This window comes from Musa acuminata, chromosome BXJ1-3 (genome assembly GCF_036884655.1).
Source record: "Musa acuminata AAA Group cultivar baxijiao chromosome BXJ1-3, Cavendish_Baxijiao_AAA, whole genome shotgun sequence".
Lineage (NCBI taxonomy): Eukaryota > Viridiplantae > Streptophyta > Magnoliopsida > Zingiberales > Musaceae > Musa > Musa acuminata.
In genome coordinates, this window is record NC_088329.1 from 9,094,287 (window position 1) to 9,112,954 (window position 18,668).

Consider the following 18,668-nt stretch of genomic DNA (forward strand, 5'->3'; position numbering starts at 1 on the left):
CAATGCATGATCTGTCGTGAGTAGCCGATTTAAAAGGCCAAGCAGCTCAAAATGCTCAGCCTAATCCTAGTGTCCAGCCTGTCTTATCTCGACTGCATCTAATTTGGCAAGATTTATCTTAGATCATCCAAGAATTTAACGGAAAAGGGATGAAAATTTTGACCTCACATCGAGCAATTTTCAGCTGTTTAAGCATAGGTTAATCACAGTACTCATATTAGCATCTATTTTTTATCAATCGGATTAGATATAAAACGAATACTAGTTAGATTCCATATTAACATATGTACTTACCAATTGGATTGGATATAAAATGAATACTATAGTTAGATTCTATATCTAAAATGTGTATGTGGATGTGAATATTACAGACAATGAATTTGAGATTGATGTTAATTTAATCGAAACATCTAAAAAATTATGGATAACCTTCCCAAGAAGAGAAGCCACAAGAAGACGATGACAATAAGACACAGTAGCTGACGCAGCGCACAGTGCCGTGGCCACGGCAGGCAGCAACCCTCAGTTCACGAGTTTATCTGCGGACCGCTGTTCCTGTGGATTTTGCTCCTCGCAGCTCTAGATTTCAACCATGTCACTCCTCTTCTTCCTTGTTCCCTTCCTTCTGCTGGCAATTCTGTTGGCCTTCAAAGTCGTGTTGTCTGGGAAGACCCAGCTGAGACTCCCGCCCTCTCCGCCCGGTCTTCTCCTCCTCGGCAACCTCCACCAGCTGAGCTCGCTTCCCCACCGCTCGCTCCTCGACCTTTCCCACAAGCATGGCCCCGTCATGCTCATCCGCATGGGCCAAGTCCCGGCGCTCATCGTGTCCTCCGCCGACGCCGCCCAGGAGCTATTCAAGACCCACGACCTCGCTATCTCCACCCGCCCTGCCTCGAAAGCGGCGATGAAGATCACCTACGGCGCCCGGAACATCTCGTTCGCCCCCTACGGCGAGCGCTGGCGCCAGGCCAAGAAGCTGGCCGTGGTGCACCTCCTGAGCCTCAAGCGCGTGCTCTCCTTGCGGGCCTTGCGCCACGACGAGGTCCGCAGGATGATGGAGCGCGTCGCGGCGGCGTGCGCCGGCGGCGGGCTGCCGCGGGGTGAGGTGGATCTGAGCGAGGTGCTGTACGAGTACGCCAACGCCACGGCGTACCACGCCGCGGCGGGGAAGGAGACGAAGGAGGGGAGGACGGCGGCGAGGTACCGGGCCGTGGTAGACGACGGGTCGGTGCTGCTGGGGGGGTTCCAGGTAGCCGACGCGTTTCCGGCACTGGGGTGGCTGAGCGCCATCACCGGAACCGACGCCAAGCTCGACAGAATCGGAAGGAGGATCGACGAGTTCCTCAGCGGGATACTGCAAGAGCATATCGAGCGAGCTGAGCAGGGCTTCAATAGGAATGAAGACTTCGTGGATGTTCTTCTGTCGCTCCAGAGAGATGACGCCGGAGACTTGGGACTCGCAGAAATCGACATCAAAGCTATCACCATGGTGAGCTGTGAGCTATGGCATCCCTCCTTGTGGTTCATCCCAATCCATCTCTTACCTAAGCGTCAACTTCACCCGACAGGACTTGATCGCTGCTGGGACAGACACGTCCTTCGTATCACTGGAATGGGCCATGGCAGAGCTCGTGCGGAACCCAAGAGCGATGAAGAAGCTGCAAGACGAAGTACGGCAGGTCGCCGACGGCAAGCCGATGGTGGTAGAAGAGGACGTGAACCAAATGACCTATCTGAAAGCTGTGATCAAGGAGGTCCTGCGATTGCACGCTCCGGTCCCGATCCTGGTTCCACGAGAGACCATGAGCAGCTTCTCGTTGCAGGGTTACCATGTCCCGGCCAAAACAAGGGTTATCGTCAACGCCTGGGCCATAGCGAGAGATCCCAAGTCCTGGGAAGCACCAGAGGAGTTCAAACCCGAGAGGTTCATGGACAACGCCGTGGACTACAGAGGCAATGACTTCCTGTTCATCCCATTTGGAGCTGGACGAAGGATGTGCCCTGGAATCAACTTCGCCATGGCCACCATCGAGATTGCTCTGGCCAACCTCCTGTATCACTTCAACTGGGAATTACCTGACGGCTTGAACCCGGTGGATTTGGACATGTCGGAAGCTCCTGGACTCGTCACTCCAAAGAAGATCCCTCTTCGCCTTATTGCCGTCCCCAAGGATCCGCTAGTATAAGCATAATAAACAAACCTATCCGTATGTTACATTCTTAACTTGGTTCCTAAAAGGTTCCTGCCTTGATGCTATATCTATAAAGTAAGAAGTTGGACGGCAATTCAACTACTTATTTGGGAGTGTGAACCAATTTCTTAGATATGTCAATCAACCAATCTAACCAATGAGACCATATGATTTAACATACTTTTGACTGTTAAAAAGATGGTATATTTTTCTCTCTTTTCATCTACAGACTTGTGGAAGAACAATGCTCTTCTTAGATGTCAATCCCCTTCATCAAGTCAATTAAATGTTAGATTCACCTGTAACCTGATGCCAGCTTATGCAACATTGATGAAGCATATGACCGGCAATCAGAAGAAGATTGTTGGTGCCTCCACAAGTGTACTCGCATGCAATTGTGTGTTTTCTGTTTGCAATTTGAAAAATATTTTTATTATTGCTTTGATGCTGTGTATCGAGGATTGTCGGTCTAGTCTCGATGGCATAGGATCGTCCAATCTGCCCTTGTGGCAATTAGATGAAAAATTCAATATTGGGAGTGAGGCATTTGAGGTGGATTCAAAGCGATCGTTGTGTGTTCGATGTGGGCTCTGTCTTCTCGGGATCCTATACAAAGATCAATATCGGGAGAAATTTTTAGACTCGACCCTTCCAATGGTCGAGTTAGTCTTTAGTGAGGTAATGAGAACTAACTGTTATGAATGTTGGGAATCCGATTCTTATACCTTGGAAAACGGGGGTGTTGCGACCCGTCGTCAGCAGAAGACGACAAAAGGGACACTGCCTACCAATCGTGATGACTAACAAGATCAGCCCGAACGGCTCTCTGCTTGCGACAACCAAAGGGGGGGGGGAGCGTAGGTTAGCTAGATCGTGTAACATCCCTCATTTTTGAAAATTTTATAAGGGCTTATTTGTAATGTAAGGCCCTAAGAGTAAATATTAGAAATTTGATATGATTTATGAAAGATTCAGATTTAAGTTAAAGAAAAAAAATGGTGGTTATATGTCACTAGCTAACCTAATGGTGCCACCTAAGTTTATTCTATGGATGACACCTAGGCCCCTTTCATACATGTTTGCCATATTACAATCCTTATATTAGTTAAATCTAATACATTAGAGGAGAAATAAAGGGATGAAAACTTAAGAAGTTGCAGCCAATTTTGGTTTGAGATGAGAAGGGAAGTGGAATTGAAGAAGAAGAAGAAGAAGCTTTGTCTTGCTTAAGGTTTTGCATCAATTCCACACCTTTGGGACTCAAATTTGTTTAAGGCAAATGTTCTAACCTTTTCTTATAGAAATTCTAATCTCTGTCTTCTTTTTAATTCTTCGAAATTCGAAAGATTTCAGCTTAGCACCAAACCTTTCTTTCGGATACAAAGCCATGAATCTGTATTTTTTTTATAATCTGACCTCTATACACTGTTTCAGACCTAACTTTTAGCAATCAACACTGATTTAGGCAAAGACTAATCCATTTGAAAGTAGACTCAAATTTGATACCAAGATTAATGATTTAGAGTTTAAATGCCTATTATGACTTCTGTTTCAATTAACCCTATAGATTCTGCAAAATAGAGACTATAATTTCCGACCTCTTATTGCTTAACTACTTATAACATTCTGCTGAGAACTCAGATTCATGCAAAGTATGATTTATTAGAAACTAGACTCAGAAAGCTTTCAAATCAACTCTATGAATTCTGCAAAACAGAGGTAATGTTCTCTGACCTTTGGTTACTAAATTATTTATAACTCCTGTTGGAAACTTCGATATTTACAAAGCTTGAGTTATCAAAAATTAGATTGATACATCTTTCGAATGACCTCTATTTTATGCAAATTGCGGCATAATTGATTATCCGAATAATTCATGCAATGTGTCTCTTAAATTCTGTCAGAATCGAGTTTTGATCGATTTCGTCTATTTTTGTTTCGTCTCTTTGGAAATTGATTTCAGCTAAAATCCTTACTTCAGTTAAGATTTACATTATTGCTTCAAATTCATGTATACTCTTATCCTACGAGTATTTACATACCTTGATATGTTATGTAAACTTCATGTTTGTATCGTAATGTTTCGTATAGGCACATGCATTCCGTTGTTCCACATGTGTTTCTGATATGTCCCAATTTATTGTTCATAATACCTTTTGTACTATGGTATTTATGGGATTATATGGACCTTTGTCAGAAATTATAAAGAGATTATATGGACCTTTGCCAGAAATGATAAAGGGTGTATGCTTAGAGCCCGTGATGCTCTATATTATGTTTGGTGGTCATTCAAAAATGGATGGACCATATTATGTTTGGGATCCCACTTCACCTTCTATCTATTTGATATAATATCTAGAGCTTTGGTTATGTGCTTCTATATCTGCTCTGGATAAGAATGAAATATATGCAACGTCAAATGCGACGTTTGAGCTTCTGTTTCGTATTTGTTCTTTGATATGTTTCGAAATACTATATGCTCCAAAATGTTTCATATGTCACTGATATCTGAAATACTCCTTATGTCAATAATATGCTCCAATTAGCCCTTAATCCATTGTTATAATTAAAACATGCTTCGAATGAAATGACATTGTAACTCTGCATTCGTCGAGTGGCTATCTTTGAACTCTTGTATATCTGCCTTGTATTTTGAAATCTTATTTGTTCGAAACTGTCCTCTTTGCCATGGATATGTTAGTCACTTACTGAGCTCTATGTGCTCATCCCGTTGCTATATAAATTTTTTATGATAGCTCGTCGCTCGCTAGAATGTTTAAATTGAGCTACAATAGTGGAAAGCTAGAAGGTTTTGGGGCAAATCTTTCGTACTTGATAGGTTGATGTTGTATAAGTTCTTTTGTGTGTGATGAAATATCAACGACAACTCTAGATTGATGTATCTTGTAAATATTTGAAAAGTATCTCTCATATTAGGATTTTAGGAATGTTAAGTTAAAATTATATAATGATATAAATATGTGGTATATATTTATTTTGTAATTGTATAGATTCCCACAATTATGGATTTATGATGTGGTTATGGTTTAGTTGATTTAGCTTTAGATTTTATGAATCATTACGTGATATGATGGTATGATTAAATAATGTACAGGTTTTATAAATTATGGAATATAGAGGTAAATTTTGAGTTGAACGTTTTCTCAGTATCCTCAAATGTATGATTGGATCTTGGAATATATTGTTGTTGATTAAAAGTTCGGTGGGGCATGACAAATATGGTATCAGAGCATGGTTTAAGGATCACTAAGATATTTGATTTGTTTGAAATGCAAAATACATTGAGGATTAGTAAATTATATCGAGGACTACTAAACTATAGTGATTAGTGAAAATTTTCTTGATGTCTTTTAGGAATCTAAGATATCGAGAACATTTGGTCCTCCTACTTTATCTGCTTTTGATTAATTAAGGAGGATGAAAGGGTTGATCGGGGATATTAAATAAGAGTAGTGCAGCGAAAGCATGATGAACCTAATTCATTGATGGCATAATAGTAGTAGAATAATGAGTGATATGAATAAAGAAGACCCAATGATGTTGATGGCCTCGATCTGGGTGCAATTTTGATCTTATCTTTTCATCGAAAGAGATATGATAAATTTAGAAGACTAATTTTTTCTTTCAAGGAGGGGAGAGTGTAACATCCCTCGTTTTTGAAAAATTTGTAAGGGCTTATTTGTAATGTAAGGACCTAAGAGTAAATATTAAAAATTTAATATGATTTATGAAAGATTCAGATTTAAGTTGAAGAAAAAAAAATGGTGGACATGTGTCACTAGCTAACCTAATGGTGCCGCCTAAGTTTATTTTATGGATGACACCTAAGCCACTTTCATTCATGCTTGCCATATTGCAATCCTTATATTAGCTAAATCTAATGTATTGGAGGAGAAATAAAAGGATGAAAACTTCAGAAGCTGCAGCTGATGTTGGTTTGAGATGAGAAGGGAAGAGGAATTGAAGAAGAAGAAGAAGAAGAAGAAGAAGCTTTGTCTTGCTTAAGGTTTTGCATCAATTCCACACCTTTGGGACTCAAATTTGTTTAAGGCAAGTGTTCTAACCCCTTCCTATAGAAATTTTAATCTTTATCTTTATTTTAATTCTTCATAATTTGAAAGATTTCAGCTTAGCACCGAACCTTTCTTTCATTTTGATACAAAGCCATGAATCTATAATTTTTTGATAATCTAACCTCTATGCACTGTTTCAGACCTAACTTTTAGCAATAAATTCTGATTTAGGCAAAGACTAATCCATTTGAAAGTAGACTAAAAGATCTTTATTTTGATACTAAGATTGAATGATTTGGAGTTTAAATGCCTATTATGACTTCTATTTCAATTAACCCTATAGATTCTGTAAAATAGGAATTGTAATTTTTGACCTCTTGTTGCTTAACTGCTTATAACATTCTGTTGAGAACTTAGATTCATGCAAAGTATGATTTATTGGAAACTATACTCAGAAAGCTTTCAAATCAACCCTGTGAATTCTACAAAACAGAGATAATGTTCTCTGACCTTTGGTTACTAAATTATTTATAACTCCTTGTTGGAAACTCTAATATTTATAAATCTTGAGTTATCAAAAATTAGATTGATACATCTTTCGAATGATCTCTATTTTGTGCAAATTGGGGCATAATTGATTATCCAAACAATTCATGCAATGTGTTTCTCAAATTCTGTCAGAATCGAGCTTTGATTGATTTCGTCTATTTTTGTTTCATCTCTTTGAAAATTAATTTTAGCTAAAATCCTTATTTTAGTTGAGCTTTATATTATTGCTTCAAATTCATGTATACTCTTGTCCTACGAGTATTTATATACCTTGATCTGTTATGTAAACTTCATGTTTGTATCATAATGTTTCGTATAGGCATATGCATTATGTTGTTCCGCATATATTTCCGATATGTCCCAATTTATTGTTCACAATACCTTTTTGTACTTTGGTGTTTGTGATTATTTGGACCTTTGCTAGAAATAGTAAAGGGATTATATGAACCTTTACCGAAAATGGTAAAGGGATTATTTGGACCTTTGCCAGAAATAGTAAAGGGTGTGTGCTTAGAGCCCGCGATGCTCTAGATTATGTTTGGTGGTCATTCAGAAATAAATGTACCATATTATGTTTGGGATCCCACTTCACATTCTATCTCTTTGATATGATATCTAGAGCTTTGGTTATGTGCTTCTGCTCTGGATAAGAATGAAATGTATGCAATGTCAAATGCGACGTTTGAGCTTCTGTTTCGCATTTGTTCTTTGATATGTTTCGAAATGCTATATGCTCCAAAATGTTTCATATGTCATTGATATCTGAAATACTCCTTACGTCTTTGATATACAATAAAATATTTCATATATCATGAATATGCTTCATATGCCATTGATATGCTCCGAAATGATTTATCTGCCATTGATCGTTAGTCACTTGCTGAGCTCTATGTATTCACCCCATTGCTATATAATTTTTTCATGATAACTTATCGCTCGCTAGAATATTTAAATTGAGCTACAATAGTGGAAAGCTACAAGATTTTGGGGTAAATCTTTCGTACTTGATAGGTTGATGTTGTATAAGTTCCTTTGTGTGTGATGAAATATCAACGACAACTCTAGATTGATATATCTTGTAAATATTTGAAAAATACCTCACATGTTAGGATTTTGGGAATTGGGAATGTTAAGTTAAGATTATGTAATGATATAAACACGTGGTACATATTGGTTTTGTGATTGTATATAAACTATGGATTTATAATATAGTTATGGTTTAGTTGAGTTGGCTTTAGATTTTGTGAATCATTATGTGATATGATGGTATGATTACATATTGCACAGGTTTTATAAATTATGAAATATATAGATAAATTTTGACTTGAACGATTTTTTATATCCTCAGATGTGTAATTGGATCTTGAAATATATTATTGTTGATTAAAAATTTGATGGGACATGACAGATCGCCTGAGAACCATCGCCCCCATATGATTGTCAGGGTAGATCCGTATCGACCTCATGGTGGTCGACAGGTCGTTCCCGTGATTGCCGAACAAAAAAAAAAGAGAGAATGACCTGATCTTCGTTCTGCACATCTGCTCCTATCTGACGTTCGACGAGAAGGCCCTACTCGACGTTAGAATATTCCCTTATCATGTTCCATATGCATACGAAAGAAGAAGGATTGAAACGAAGGCCAGCAACCTCCCTTGTGATCGGTGCAGACTAACAACATATTCTATCAAAAAGTCAAAGTCAGAATGATGTAGTCGATAATAACCGTTAGGATTATAGTCACTCCTGGGCCTAGAGACTCAGCATGCTTGTGGGCTTTCTTTCTGCGGCCTGCCAATGATCGATGCAAACGTTAGATTTCTCCACATGGACTCCTACCTCTGCTTTAAAATGCCAAAAGAATCTTATTTAGATGGGAAGCTGATACGATGGATATTCCAAAATCTTTAAAAGGAATCAACGAAGCGCATATCTCTTCTCGCGATAGGATAGATATTTCCAAGATTTCAACATCAACAAATCCTAACAAATCTCCTTAAAAGACTAATATACCCCTCCAACCAATTAAGTATCACTTACAACTTTATCGCCCTTTCCCTTTTCGTTTCCCATCCCTAAATTTCCAAGTACCTACGGTGGCTTGCAAGGGAGGAGGAGCTGCCCTGGCGTGGCACTGTAGGTCGCTAGTCGCGTGGGCGGCCGGCGACGGACACGGCTTCTCGTCAGCGGCCGCCAGTTGCCGCTCATCTAATTTTTATCCGCCGTGAAAAAGTGTTTCCCATCCCTAAATTTCCAAGTACCTACGGTGGCTTGCAAGGGAGGAGGAGCTGCCCTGGCGTGGCACTGTAGGTCGCTAGTCGTGTGGGCGGCCGGCGACGGACACGGCTTCTCGTCAGCGGCCGCCAGTTGCCGCTCGTCTAATTTTTCTCCGCCGCGAAACTTTTTCGCGGCGAATAGGGTATGCCTCATCGACTCCTTAACTTTGATACTTGTTAATTGATGCTGGCTGGTTTATGAGATCCATTGACTAGAGAAGTTTCGAGTTCAATTATAGGTGTTTGTGTATTTGTAGGCGAGGATAGGCGAGGACGTTGGAGGTGCCAGGGGTGCCCTCCAAGCAAGCGGAGGCTATCACGCCGGTCATCATCGAGGTTTGGGTTTGGATGAACATTGATGTTTGTTCGGTCGTCTTTCTTGGTTCGCATGTGCTGATTGTCTTAATGTTATTGACAGCGTGATGATTCAGGATGTCAATCTCTCCAAATTCATCTTGAAAATGAAGAGCTCCCAGGTGTGACTTGTTTGATTTTATCTCATATGATTCACAATATAGTTATATCAGATTATACTTGTGAGGCAGTAGGGCATATACTCGCTTTTTGTAGTCATCAAAATAATAAGGTAATATTTGATGACACTGAGTAGACTCTGTAATTTTTTTTTGGTGGACTGTTTTACCATCAATATCAGAGATTATATGCATCCTGATTGCAACTGAAAACGTATGATTCACTAAAAATTAGAAGGATAAGACAGGCATCTTAGGGTAGGACTATAGCTAGCATTATTCAATTTGAAGAAGACCAGTTATAAGACTTCTTTACTAGAGCTATCTAGTCATCACTCCAGAGAAAATTCAACACAAGCCCTTAATAACAAGGTTGTCAGGATAGGGGAAATGGTGCTTTATTTATGCTGTAACATATTTCTCAATTATTAATATGGAAATGTGATTTACATTAGGAAATAAAAAAATCATTTGAATGATGATAGGGTAGAACTTTTGAATTGCAATATATGTTACGATCTGCATATCATGTCATAGTCATTAATTAGTTGCTTTGATGAGGATCTTATTCCAGATCAGCAGTTGACTGCTGCAGTTGTCATGCAAGGTTCTTGACATGTAGTCAATGAGAACATAATATTTTGTGATGTTCGAATACATTTCCATCCATATAGGGTTATTTAAGGCTGTTCTTCTTTTACTGGATCTTTTAATGCTTTGGTGATTGTGTTCAACTCACTGCAGTTTTGCATTCTGCTTTCAGTTATAGTAAATTGAAGATTTATCCCAACTTTTGATAAATTAAAGTATCTAATGCCAATAGAATCTCTGGTTGGTTGTTAACTCTTCTGAAATCCGTTATGTGGTAAACAGTCACAGTTATTACTCGACTCCTTCAAAACCTGGCTAAACAGTCATGGATTCAATACTTGCTGCATTGGGTTAATTTTAGTATTTCAACATTTAACTGTTTCAAAATCATGGATTCAATACTCGACTACATTGGCACCTTTGTTTCTTCTTGTGGTTGTTTGTTGTTTGAGAAAGTTCCAGATGCTTGCCTATATTGTCTCACATATGTCATTCATTTGAGAAAATTTTGCTAAGCTAATTTATGAAATCCAACCCAGAACTAGAATTGGGTAAGAATTGTAAGGATTAGATTCTTCGGACATCACTTTATTTGGCCTAAAAATTTGGCCATTCGCAGACGTCTATCTTCTTTTTGGCATATTGCATTCTCTATTATTTTTTTAAATTAACAAAAAATTACCTTTTCTTGTAGCACCTACTTGATAGTTGAGCTTCTTAGGAGCTTTGACCTCTAAAACTACTGAGAGATGGTCTTTGTTTCCAGTTCACAGTCCATCCCTCTCAGGTCTCTCTCCGGCAACTCTTTGAATTAAACGTTTGTTTTCACTGTTTCTCCATTTCAGTAGTTTTAATTACATATATGGAAGAAAAGTGTTATGGTAGCAACAAAAGCAACAGAACAACATCTTTATGATTTGGGGTCAACTACATTAACCTTTCCCCCTTGTTGTCTGCTGAAAGTAATATCACTAATCAAACTAGGAGCCGTCAAACGTTTGCTTAATTGCTCCTAATTGATTTCAGTAATACAAGTATAATTGCTAATGTTGTGTGTTTGTAGTCTTCTATTACAATTGCTTTTAGATCAAAGAACTTATGAAAATTTATATTGTCGAGTGTGAAATTCCCAGTGCACCAAAATGGAAGGAAGGAAAAAAAGATATATTCCATTCAAAATCATAAATAGGCAATGGGAAACTGTCATATCTTTTGGCTCAGCATAGTACCTCCATTCCCCCATAAAGTTAAACAAATAAATAAAAGATCCTAGCTCCACCCTGTTAGAAGTTCACAGGCTCTGATCATCTGATTATGCCACCTTTTTAAGATACTTGTACATAGAAATTGTTAAATCCTTATCGTTCCTTGTCTAGAACTAGCAAAAAAATTAGCTTTTTAATTCTTTCTTATGACGAGCTTGGGCATCAAAGCATTGAACCAAAGTCACTCGACAAAAGTTTTCTGCAGCCTTTTAGTTGTATACATGTTATCATACATGGTATAGGCATCAAAGCGTTGAACCAAAATCACTCTATGAAGGATTTCTGTAGCCTTTTAGTTGTATACATGTTATCATAACTGGTATGAAGCTAGTTAGGTTTTAAGTTGTCTTTCTTATGCTATGTTTATTAATGACCAATCTCTCTGTTTTTTAAAATTATTGAACGACAATGCACCATGAGGCCAATGAACTTGGTAGTCACCAATCTTTGTTGGGCACTCTCTTCAAATTTTGTACGCATATAAGAGTATTTATTTATCTTCTTGAAACTTATTTTGTCTGATCGCAGGAGCATCAATTTGCACATTTGCAACGAGAGAATGATAAGTTTCGGGCTGATACTGAGAACAAGCATAGCGAGCTTCGAGCTGATATTAAATAAATTGAGTAACGAATTGCAACTGGAGTTTGAAAAATTGTATAGCACAGGTTGAAAAGTTATACTGAGAAATTACGAAGTGAAACGAGGACAGGGATCGAAAAGCTTAGGGTCGAGATTGAGAAATTACATAGCGAAGCGAGGGAACAGAAAAATACTATTTCGATATATGTAGTTGGTTTTACGATTTTTATAAATTATGATGTAAACTGTTTTCTGTGTCCACAAAATATACATCAATTATGTAAGATAAATTTTACTTGATCATTCTAATGCTAAAAGCTGGTCTTTTTTCTTTCAATGTATTTTATGTGTGAGAAGAATTCTCCTCGCTAAAACCAAAACTAGTCTTGTTCATGATCTAATCGTATGTCGTATGGATCACGGTGGAGTGTCGTGTTTCAGTCGAGATGGGGAGCACAGATCGGGCTAATCTGACTCCATTATATCATCTCTCACCCCCCGGGCACGAGGGAAATAATGTTCCCTGTTCAGACCGAAGCGGGTGAATCCCCACCACCCCCGACAAATCGCAATGCGCCAAAGCAAGTTGTCGGACATCAGAGCGGGAACAGTGACGATGACGCTGATGTGGTATTCGTCCGCTCGATCCATTGGCTAGATTTTGGTGACCTGCACAGTCTACTAACTCACGGAGAAGCTTTCCACTGAAGCTATGACGGCCCCACGATCTCGCAATCTTTTCTCGCATCTCTCCACCCACCCGAAGCATGCATGCACAGCTCTCTTCGTCCCTCCCAAAACAAGCACAAGACCCACTAGGATTGAGAGCAACAGCAGAGCAGAGGGAGAGAGAGCATGGCCCGCCATCACATGGGGTACTTTACGGCCCATAGGGAGGGTCCGGACATGGCTCCCACTGCCGTCCTTGCGTCGCCTCCTCACCACCCCGTCCGACGTAAATGCGGTGGGTGAGGAGACAATTGTGTAAGCTTAGCCTTCCTATTGTCACTCTCTCTCTCTCTCTCTCTCTCTCTCTCTTCAAACCTTCTGCACCATGTTACTCGTAGGTTGATCATTCCATTCTCTCTCTCTCTCTCTCTCTCTCTCTCTTCAAACCTTCTGCACCATGTTACTCGTAGGTTGATCATTCCATTCTCTCTCTCTCTCTCTCTCTCTCTCTCTCTCTCAGCCTCTCAGCTTGTCTCCACCAGAGCTTGATGATCTGAACTCTTCGATGGATCCTGCCTCAAAGTACGTGCTGCCGGCTTGATGGACGCTGGCGACAATCCATTCCAAGAACACCTCCCGAGCGAAGTTTTGATCGAACATGCTCGATGCGTTTGTCTGTGCTAAACGGGTGATTCCACTCAAATACATGCGCGGCAAAAGTCTATGAGATACATCGATGCTTCCATCGATACGGTTCGAAGATAAACTCCACCTCATTTTGCCTCATGTAGTCTTCTTGGGGTAGTGATATAGTGCTCATGTTGATGCATATATGTATCTCATTTAAATCAATTTCTGTAATAGGAATGTTGTGTGATCATCTTATGTCCAACATTCTCTTTTGGAGTTGAAAAATGTTCTATCTGTTGAATTTAAGATTGGCGTGAGAATCTTAATTTGAATCTCAAATTCGACTTATCATTAAGTAGAAATCTACTTTGTCATGTCCATCACATGCATCAAGGCATCAGATGAGAGTGAAGACAGAGGGTATAGTCTTTTAATTTACATTAAAATTAAAAGATTGATTACTTAGATATTAGTTAGTTTCACTTGTAGTCCATAAGATTTCACCAATAGAAATCAGAGCATTAATTCATCATCAATTCACAATGTGGAACTATTGGAGCATCTCATCAGTTCATCAATCCTTCCTGCTCACTGTGGACCTATTGAAGACCACACAGCAGTAGAAGAAAGGCTCCCCTAATTCTGCAACACATCAGAGAAAATTGCAGTGGGGATGTCCATTAACACCATGTTTATGCAGGGTTTAGGTGCATGTATAACATGTCATATTGCTCATGAGAATGCATTCCTTGCCACATGAAGCTAAGATATATTTCCATCTCTTGTGCCTATTTAGATAGCTTGCAAAGTTATTACTGATGCTGGTTTGCCCCAGATGGCAGAAAATATTTCATGGCAATGGCAGGAGCACAACAAATACCATCAGTAATAGGCACACACATTTCATTCTTCCAAATGCATGCTTTCTGTATTTAAGTAGTAATACCAATGAAACAATGTAAGCTTTCATCAACAGTTCAGTATGTTCAATATAGGTGGTTGCAAGAGTCAAGCTATCTGTAATTGAAGTTTGGAAGTGTGCCTGAATTCCCAGAAAACCTCACTTTCACTACATATTTCATGCATTACTAATGCTACAATTCACAACCATGTTCTGATTAGTATTTCCAATACCAAAAAGACAAAAAAAAAAAAAAAAAGTACAATCTTATTTCTATGGTCAAAGAAGTACAATGCCATGAATAAAGGAACATCATAAACATTCTTAGACTATGATGATTAATTATGTTGGGTCTAAGTTCTTGGTGGTTCCAGAATAACATGAGGGTTCTCCCCTCTGTTATCGTCACCAACAAAGTAAAAAGAGAAACCCTACTCAACAAGTTCCATCTGCTAGAAGTCCATAATAAACCCTTGAATCTAAGAAGTTAAACTGTGATGATCAAATGTCTCTAATATGACTTTCATTCTAAAGACAAAGCACAAAGGTATCTAAAATGAGTTACCTAATCATGTCCATTGTCACATTTTTGAGCAACAGAAATAATCAAGGAAAATTACTAAATATAATGCAGAAGTATGTAAATCAAACTATTAGGTTATGTCTGCAACAATCTTTTTCTAAGCTATAAGGACATATAAAACATTGCTGGCACACACTAAAGATTATTCATATAAAATCAGCAACAAATCTTTAATTTGCAGCATACATAGTTATTAATACTTTGCAATCAAGGTCATGAATGATTGCAAAACCCTAGAATTTAGAGTTCTTTATAACTTACCAATGATTTTGTAATGTGCAAAAAGCATGCAGGATCAGAGCTAGGATAACAAGATAAGAACTCCTAGCTACCAAAGAAAGAAGAAGATTCAGATGGGAAATGTTACAAGTAATCAGCAGGTGAGTTATGCATCAATAGTTCTTCTTCTAAATTGTGGCAGCTTTAATTTTGTAAGCCAAAGTCAAATAAATGATGTAAACAAATTAAGACCACTTAACATGATTTAAGAAAGCAACTAAATATCTGGAAGCCCCATACACTAAGTTAAGAATATTTTATTGTGCTTTCATGTTGATTTCTGCCACAATTTCATCATCTTATGAATAAAAATACCTTTTTTGTTGTGGAATTGTCATCAGAGTAAGCCATTTTTATTTTCTTCTCCATGAGTTGCATTGTTCCAAAGAAAGCAAAATTCTCCACCTAATTCATAATTTGTTGTTGCAGATGATGCCCCTGTCTGCTTCTACATCAAAAGTGGACTCATGATGGTATTTCCAAACAGATATTAACTTATAATCTGCTATTTTGAATAAGATAAGGAATAGATGGAAAACAGAACAATGGAAAGATAATATAAATAGCAGCATTGACAAGATCAGCAAGTGGCCTGGAAAGTAGTATACTATTCAAGAAGGAGAAATCAAAACGAAGAAAGCAGCAACCTTGGAAAAGCAATACAATAGGACTCATGCCACTGTACAGTATGTACTAAAGCATATAATTAAGACCAACCTACCTTTCTTGTGCCACAGGCATTTGTTGTGGATCTCTTCTCTCTCTTCCTCCCCTCTGAGTTTGGAACGACTTCAACCTTAAGGGAGGAGCAAACATGTTAGTGTTCATCCACATCCATATAACACATCACCACAGGCTATCAAGAAGAGTGGTAAAGGTTTCCATGCAAGATATAACTGCTGAGGTTGGAACTGTGCGAACGATGCAGTTTAATTTCTTGGGTTGCAGCTCACTGACAGCAGTCCAAACTGCACGCAGGTCCATTTCAATATCCTAAGCATATCCCGCAAATCCCGGTAAACAGCCTTCTACTTGGGACTAAACTATAGACACAGCACCCGAAAACGTCGAAAGAATGCAGAGAATGCTGATAAGAGAGGAAGGAGAAGAGTGACGATGCGACAGTGATCATGAAAGAGAGTACTCCAAATTATTGGAAAGATTACACAATTGCCAATAGATGAGGAGTGGCGATTGGTACAAGAAAATTGGTGGCCGGATGAGGCACATCAGATAACAAGACAGTGATTGAGGTATCCTCTTCCTTGGGCTCTCAGCTATTGTCTGTGTTGGTGGGGGAAGAATTGGGTGCAGGCCATGTAGGCACTCAGCGGAGTCGGGTAAGGCTCGAGCAATTCAGTGGCTGCAGCGGTGGTCGAAATGGTGGCGTCTCCGGTGCTGATATTGGTTATAGCAGCAGCGGCAGCAGCTGCTGGCGCTGGAGAAGAAGAGCCTTCGCGGTGGTGGAGCTGATAACGAGAGGAGGACGACGACGGGTAGTCGGCCTCGGGGCCGTGATCATAGAGTATTCCCTTGAAGACATGGCCGCCGATGCTGACGGCGGTCTGGTACGCGTACACGTCGTCCGGTTCGTCCACGTGGCTCACCCGCACGCATCGGAACATCGCTTGCGTGCTCACCTCCGGCGGCAAGCTGTCCGGCTCGAGGCTTCCTCCTGCAACATCCAGTCAAGTAAATAGGAGCACTCCGACTCTTGTTGTGCCAGAAAGGAAAGGGTAAATTGGAGAACATGTGGTGGGCAGCGAGGGAGGAGTAGAGAGAATGGGGCTGCGCGAAGGATTCTGCTAATAGTGGTGCGGATAACAACGACAGTGTTAGGCGCTGCTAAGGAGTAGTAGGAAATTGTAGTACCATACGTGGTGGTGGTCGCCAAGGCGTTCGGTATTCGGGTGCAGGCCGTGATCTCCCTGGGACGCTTGAAAGGCTCGCTCCCTCCGCTGCTGCCCTCGGCCGCGGATCTGCCGCCCCCGCGGTGGCGCTGGTCTTGCTGCACCGAGGCAGCGGCGGCGGCGAGGTGCTGCTGGCGCTCGCGGCGCTTGGCGGCGGGGATCCAGGTGCTCTTGACGTGGGTGGTGCACTGGAAGCCGCGGCTCTTGCAGCAGGTCCGGCACCTCATGTGGGCGCAGTCCTTCTTGGCCTGATTGCCGCAGTCCTGGCAGCTCATCCCCCCGCTGCCGCCTTCCAGGCTTCCTCGCGTCGGCCGCGACGCCACGGACGGCATCTCATTCGGGAAGCCCGCGGCGGAGTAGAGCTGGTGATCCCGCTGGATCTGGTGCTGCTGCCACAGCTCGAAGCCTCGGGTGTAAGCCACGTCCTCCCCCCGGCTCCCGCGACCGCCGTAAAGAAAGAAGCTCTCCGTCGGAGGGATCCCTCCGGCTTGCTGATCCCCACGCTGTTGCTGGCTGCCACCGCCCCCTCCGAGAAAAAATCCCGCCATAATTATCCCTCCACCGACAACAGCTCACTACCTCCCCCTTGCTATCTAGGGGAAGTGTGACAGCGATCACAGTAGGGAGGGCGGGAGCAAGAAAGAAGGGGTAGGAAAGAGGGCCGCGGGAATGGTCACTGCCAGCTCTGCTGTATTCCTTCTTCTTTTGTTCCGCTGCTGCTTTTGTCTCTGAGAACACAGCCACAGCAGCAGGAGTGGAGCAGTATATGCTGCCGGCTTCTCTCTGTCAACCTCTCTCTCTCTCTCTCTCTCTGCCTTCTCCTCTTCTAGTCTCTCTTTCTTGAATTCCGAAACCAATACTAGTTTAAGGGGGGAAAGAAATCAGAGAGCCTGCTGCAACGCCGCCATGGTGACGGCTGTGCTGCGGCCTCGATTTCCCATTTACCGCTCGCTACTTTCTCCTCTCCGCCACTTTCCCCAATCCCCACACCCCTTCTCTCTCTCTCTCTCTCTCGACACCTGTTAATTACTCACCTTAAACACCAGAAATTCTCGCTTGAGAGAGAGAGAGAGAGAGAGAGGGAGAGAGAGAGAGAGTAAAGTCTCGCTTGTCTCATTATTGCGGAAGCAAGAAAACGATGGTAGTCAAGAAAAAGAAATCCCTCATCGTCGTTACTCGCGGACGGCGAAGGACAGTCCACGCGGCGTGGGTCAGGACGTCGGATCCTCCATTCTTTTGACCGGAAAACCCGCTGCTTTTGCGTGACGGAGCGATCCCCCTCTTTTGAAGCCTCGAGCTGTTTCCTTGTCTTCCCTTCTCTCTCTACGTCCAACCTCTCCGGTTACTTGCGACACCTCCCCAACGTGCTCCGCCGTTCCCCTGTCCTTCCATCGTTGACCACCCATATGTTTAGATCGGACTCAATTCCCTGCATCGTGATCCCAAATATTGGTGTTGTATAAACGACACATAATTCGCTTCCTTCGAAGCTAAACCTGTTCAATCATTTACGATGGTGTCTAAAATCCAAGCGTAGTCACTGTACCATAGATACGTTGGATTCCCAATAATTGTATTCTTCGTCTCTCTCTCTCTCTCTCTCTCTCTCTTTCTCTCAGCTCCTCGAGCCATGTGCATCCTCCCCCGGGTTGACTCCCTTTTCCCTCCCTTTCCTCTGTCTCTCTCTCTCTTTCTCTCTCCTCTCTCTCTCTCTCTGGGTCACATGTTGCGAGG

At 41.2% G+C, this 18,668-nt stretch overlaps 2 protein-coding genes and 1 long non-coding RNA gene across 4 annotated transcripts; 2 read left to right on the forward strand and 1 right to left on the reverse strand.

The window, feature by feature from the left end:
- Window positions 1–544: 544 nt before the first annotated feature.
- Window positions 545–2,294, forward strand: LOC135621953 (cytochrome P450 71A1-like). Its single transcript, XM_065123584.1, has 2 exons — window positions 545–1,489; window positions 1,569–2,294. The coding sequence occupies exons 1-2, from the start codon at window positions 593–595 to the stop codon at window positions 2,184–2,186; spliced, it is 1,515 nt and encodes a 504-aa protein (XP_064979656.1). The 5' UTR covers window positions 545–592; the 3' UTR covers window positions 2,187–2,294.
- Window positions 2,295–9,054: 6,760 nt separating this feature from the next.
- Window positions 9,055–12,299, forward strand: LOC135621961 (uncharacterized). Of its 2 annotated transcripts, XR_010490973.1 has the most exons (5): window positions 9,055–9,194; window positions 9,309–9,387; window positions 9,470–9,527; window positions 10,810–10,902; window positions 11,909–12,299. It is a non-coding gene; the product is annotated as an uncharacterized LOC135621961 (long non-coding RNA). The 2 variants fall into 2 exon arrangements; XR_010490975.1 differs by lacking the exon at window positions 10,810–10,902 and having other exon boundaries at window positions 11,909–12,228.
- A 3,841-nt stretch (window positions 12,300–16,140) lies between these two features.
- LOC135621968 (protein SHORT INTERNODES 1-like) lies at window positions 16,141–17,985 on the reverse strand. Its single transcript, XM_065123594.1, has 2 exons — window positions 16,897–17,985; window positions 16,141–16,699 (listed from the first exon to the last, which is right to left on the reverse strand). Exons 1-2 carry the CDS (start codon window positions 17,480–17,482, stop codon window positions 16,302–16,304), a joined length of 984 nt encoding a protein of 327 aa, XP_064979666.1. The 5' UTR covers window positions 17,483–17,985; the 3' UTR covers window positions 16,141–16,301.
- Between the last annotated feature and the right edge of the window lie 683 nt (window positions 17,986–18,668).

Coding starts and splice junctions, on each gene's coding strand:
- LOC135621953 (XM_065123584.1), top strand. CDS start 593: ATGTCACTCCTCTTCTTCCTTGTTCCCTTCCTTCTGCTGGCAATTCTG. Junction 1,490..1,568: donor ACATCAAAGCTATCACCATG/GTGAGCTGTGAG, acceptor TTCACCCGACAG/GACTTGATCGCTGCTGGGAC.
- LOC135621968 (XM_065123594.1), bottom strand. CDS start 17,482: ATGGCGGGATTTTTTCTCGGAGGGGGCGGTGGCAGCCAGCAACAGCGT. Junction 16,700..16,896: donor GGCGACCACCACCACGTATG/GTACTACAATTT, acceptor TGGATGTTGCAG/GAGGAAGCCTCGAGCCGGAC.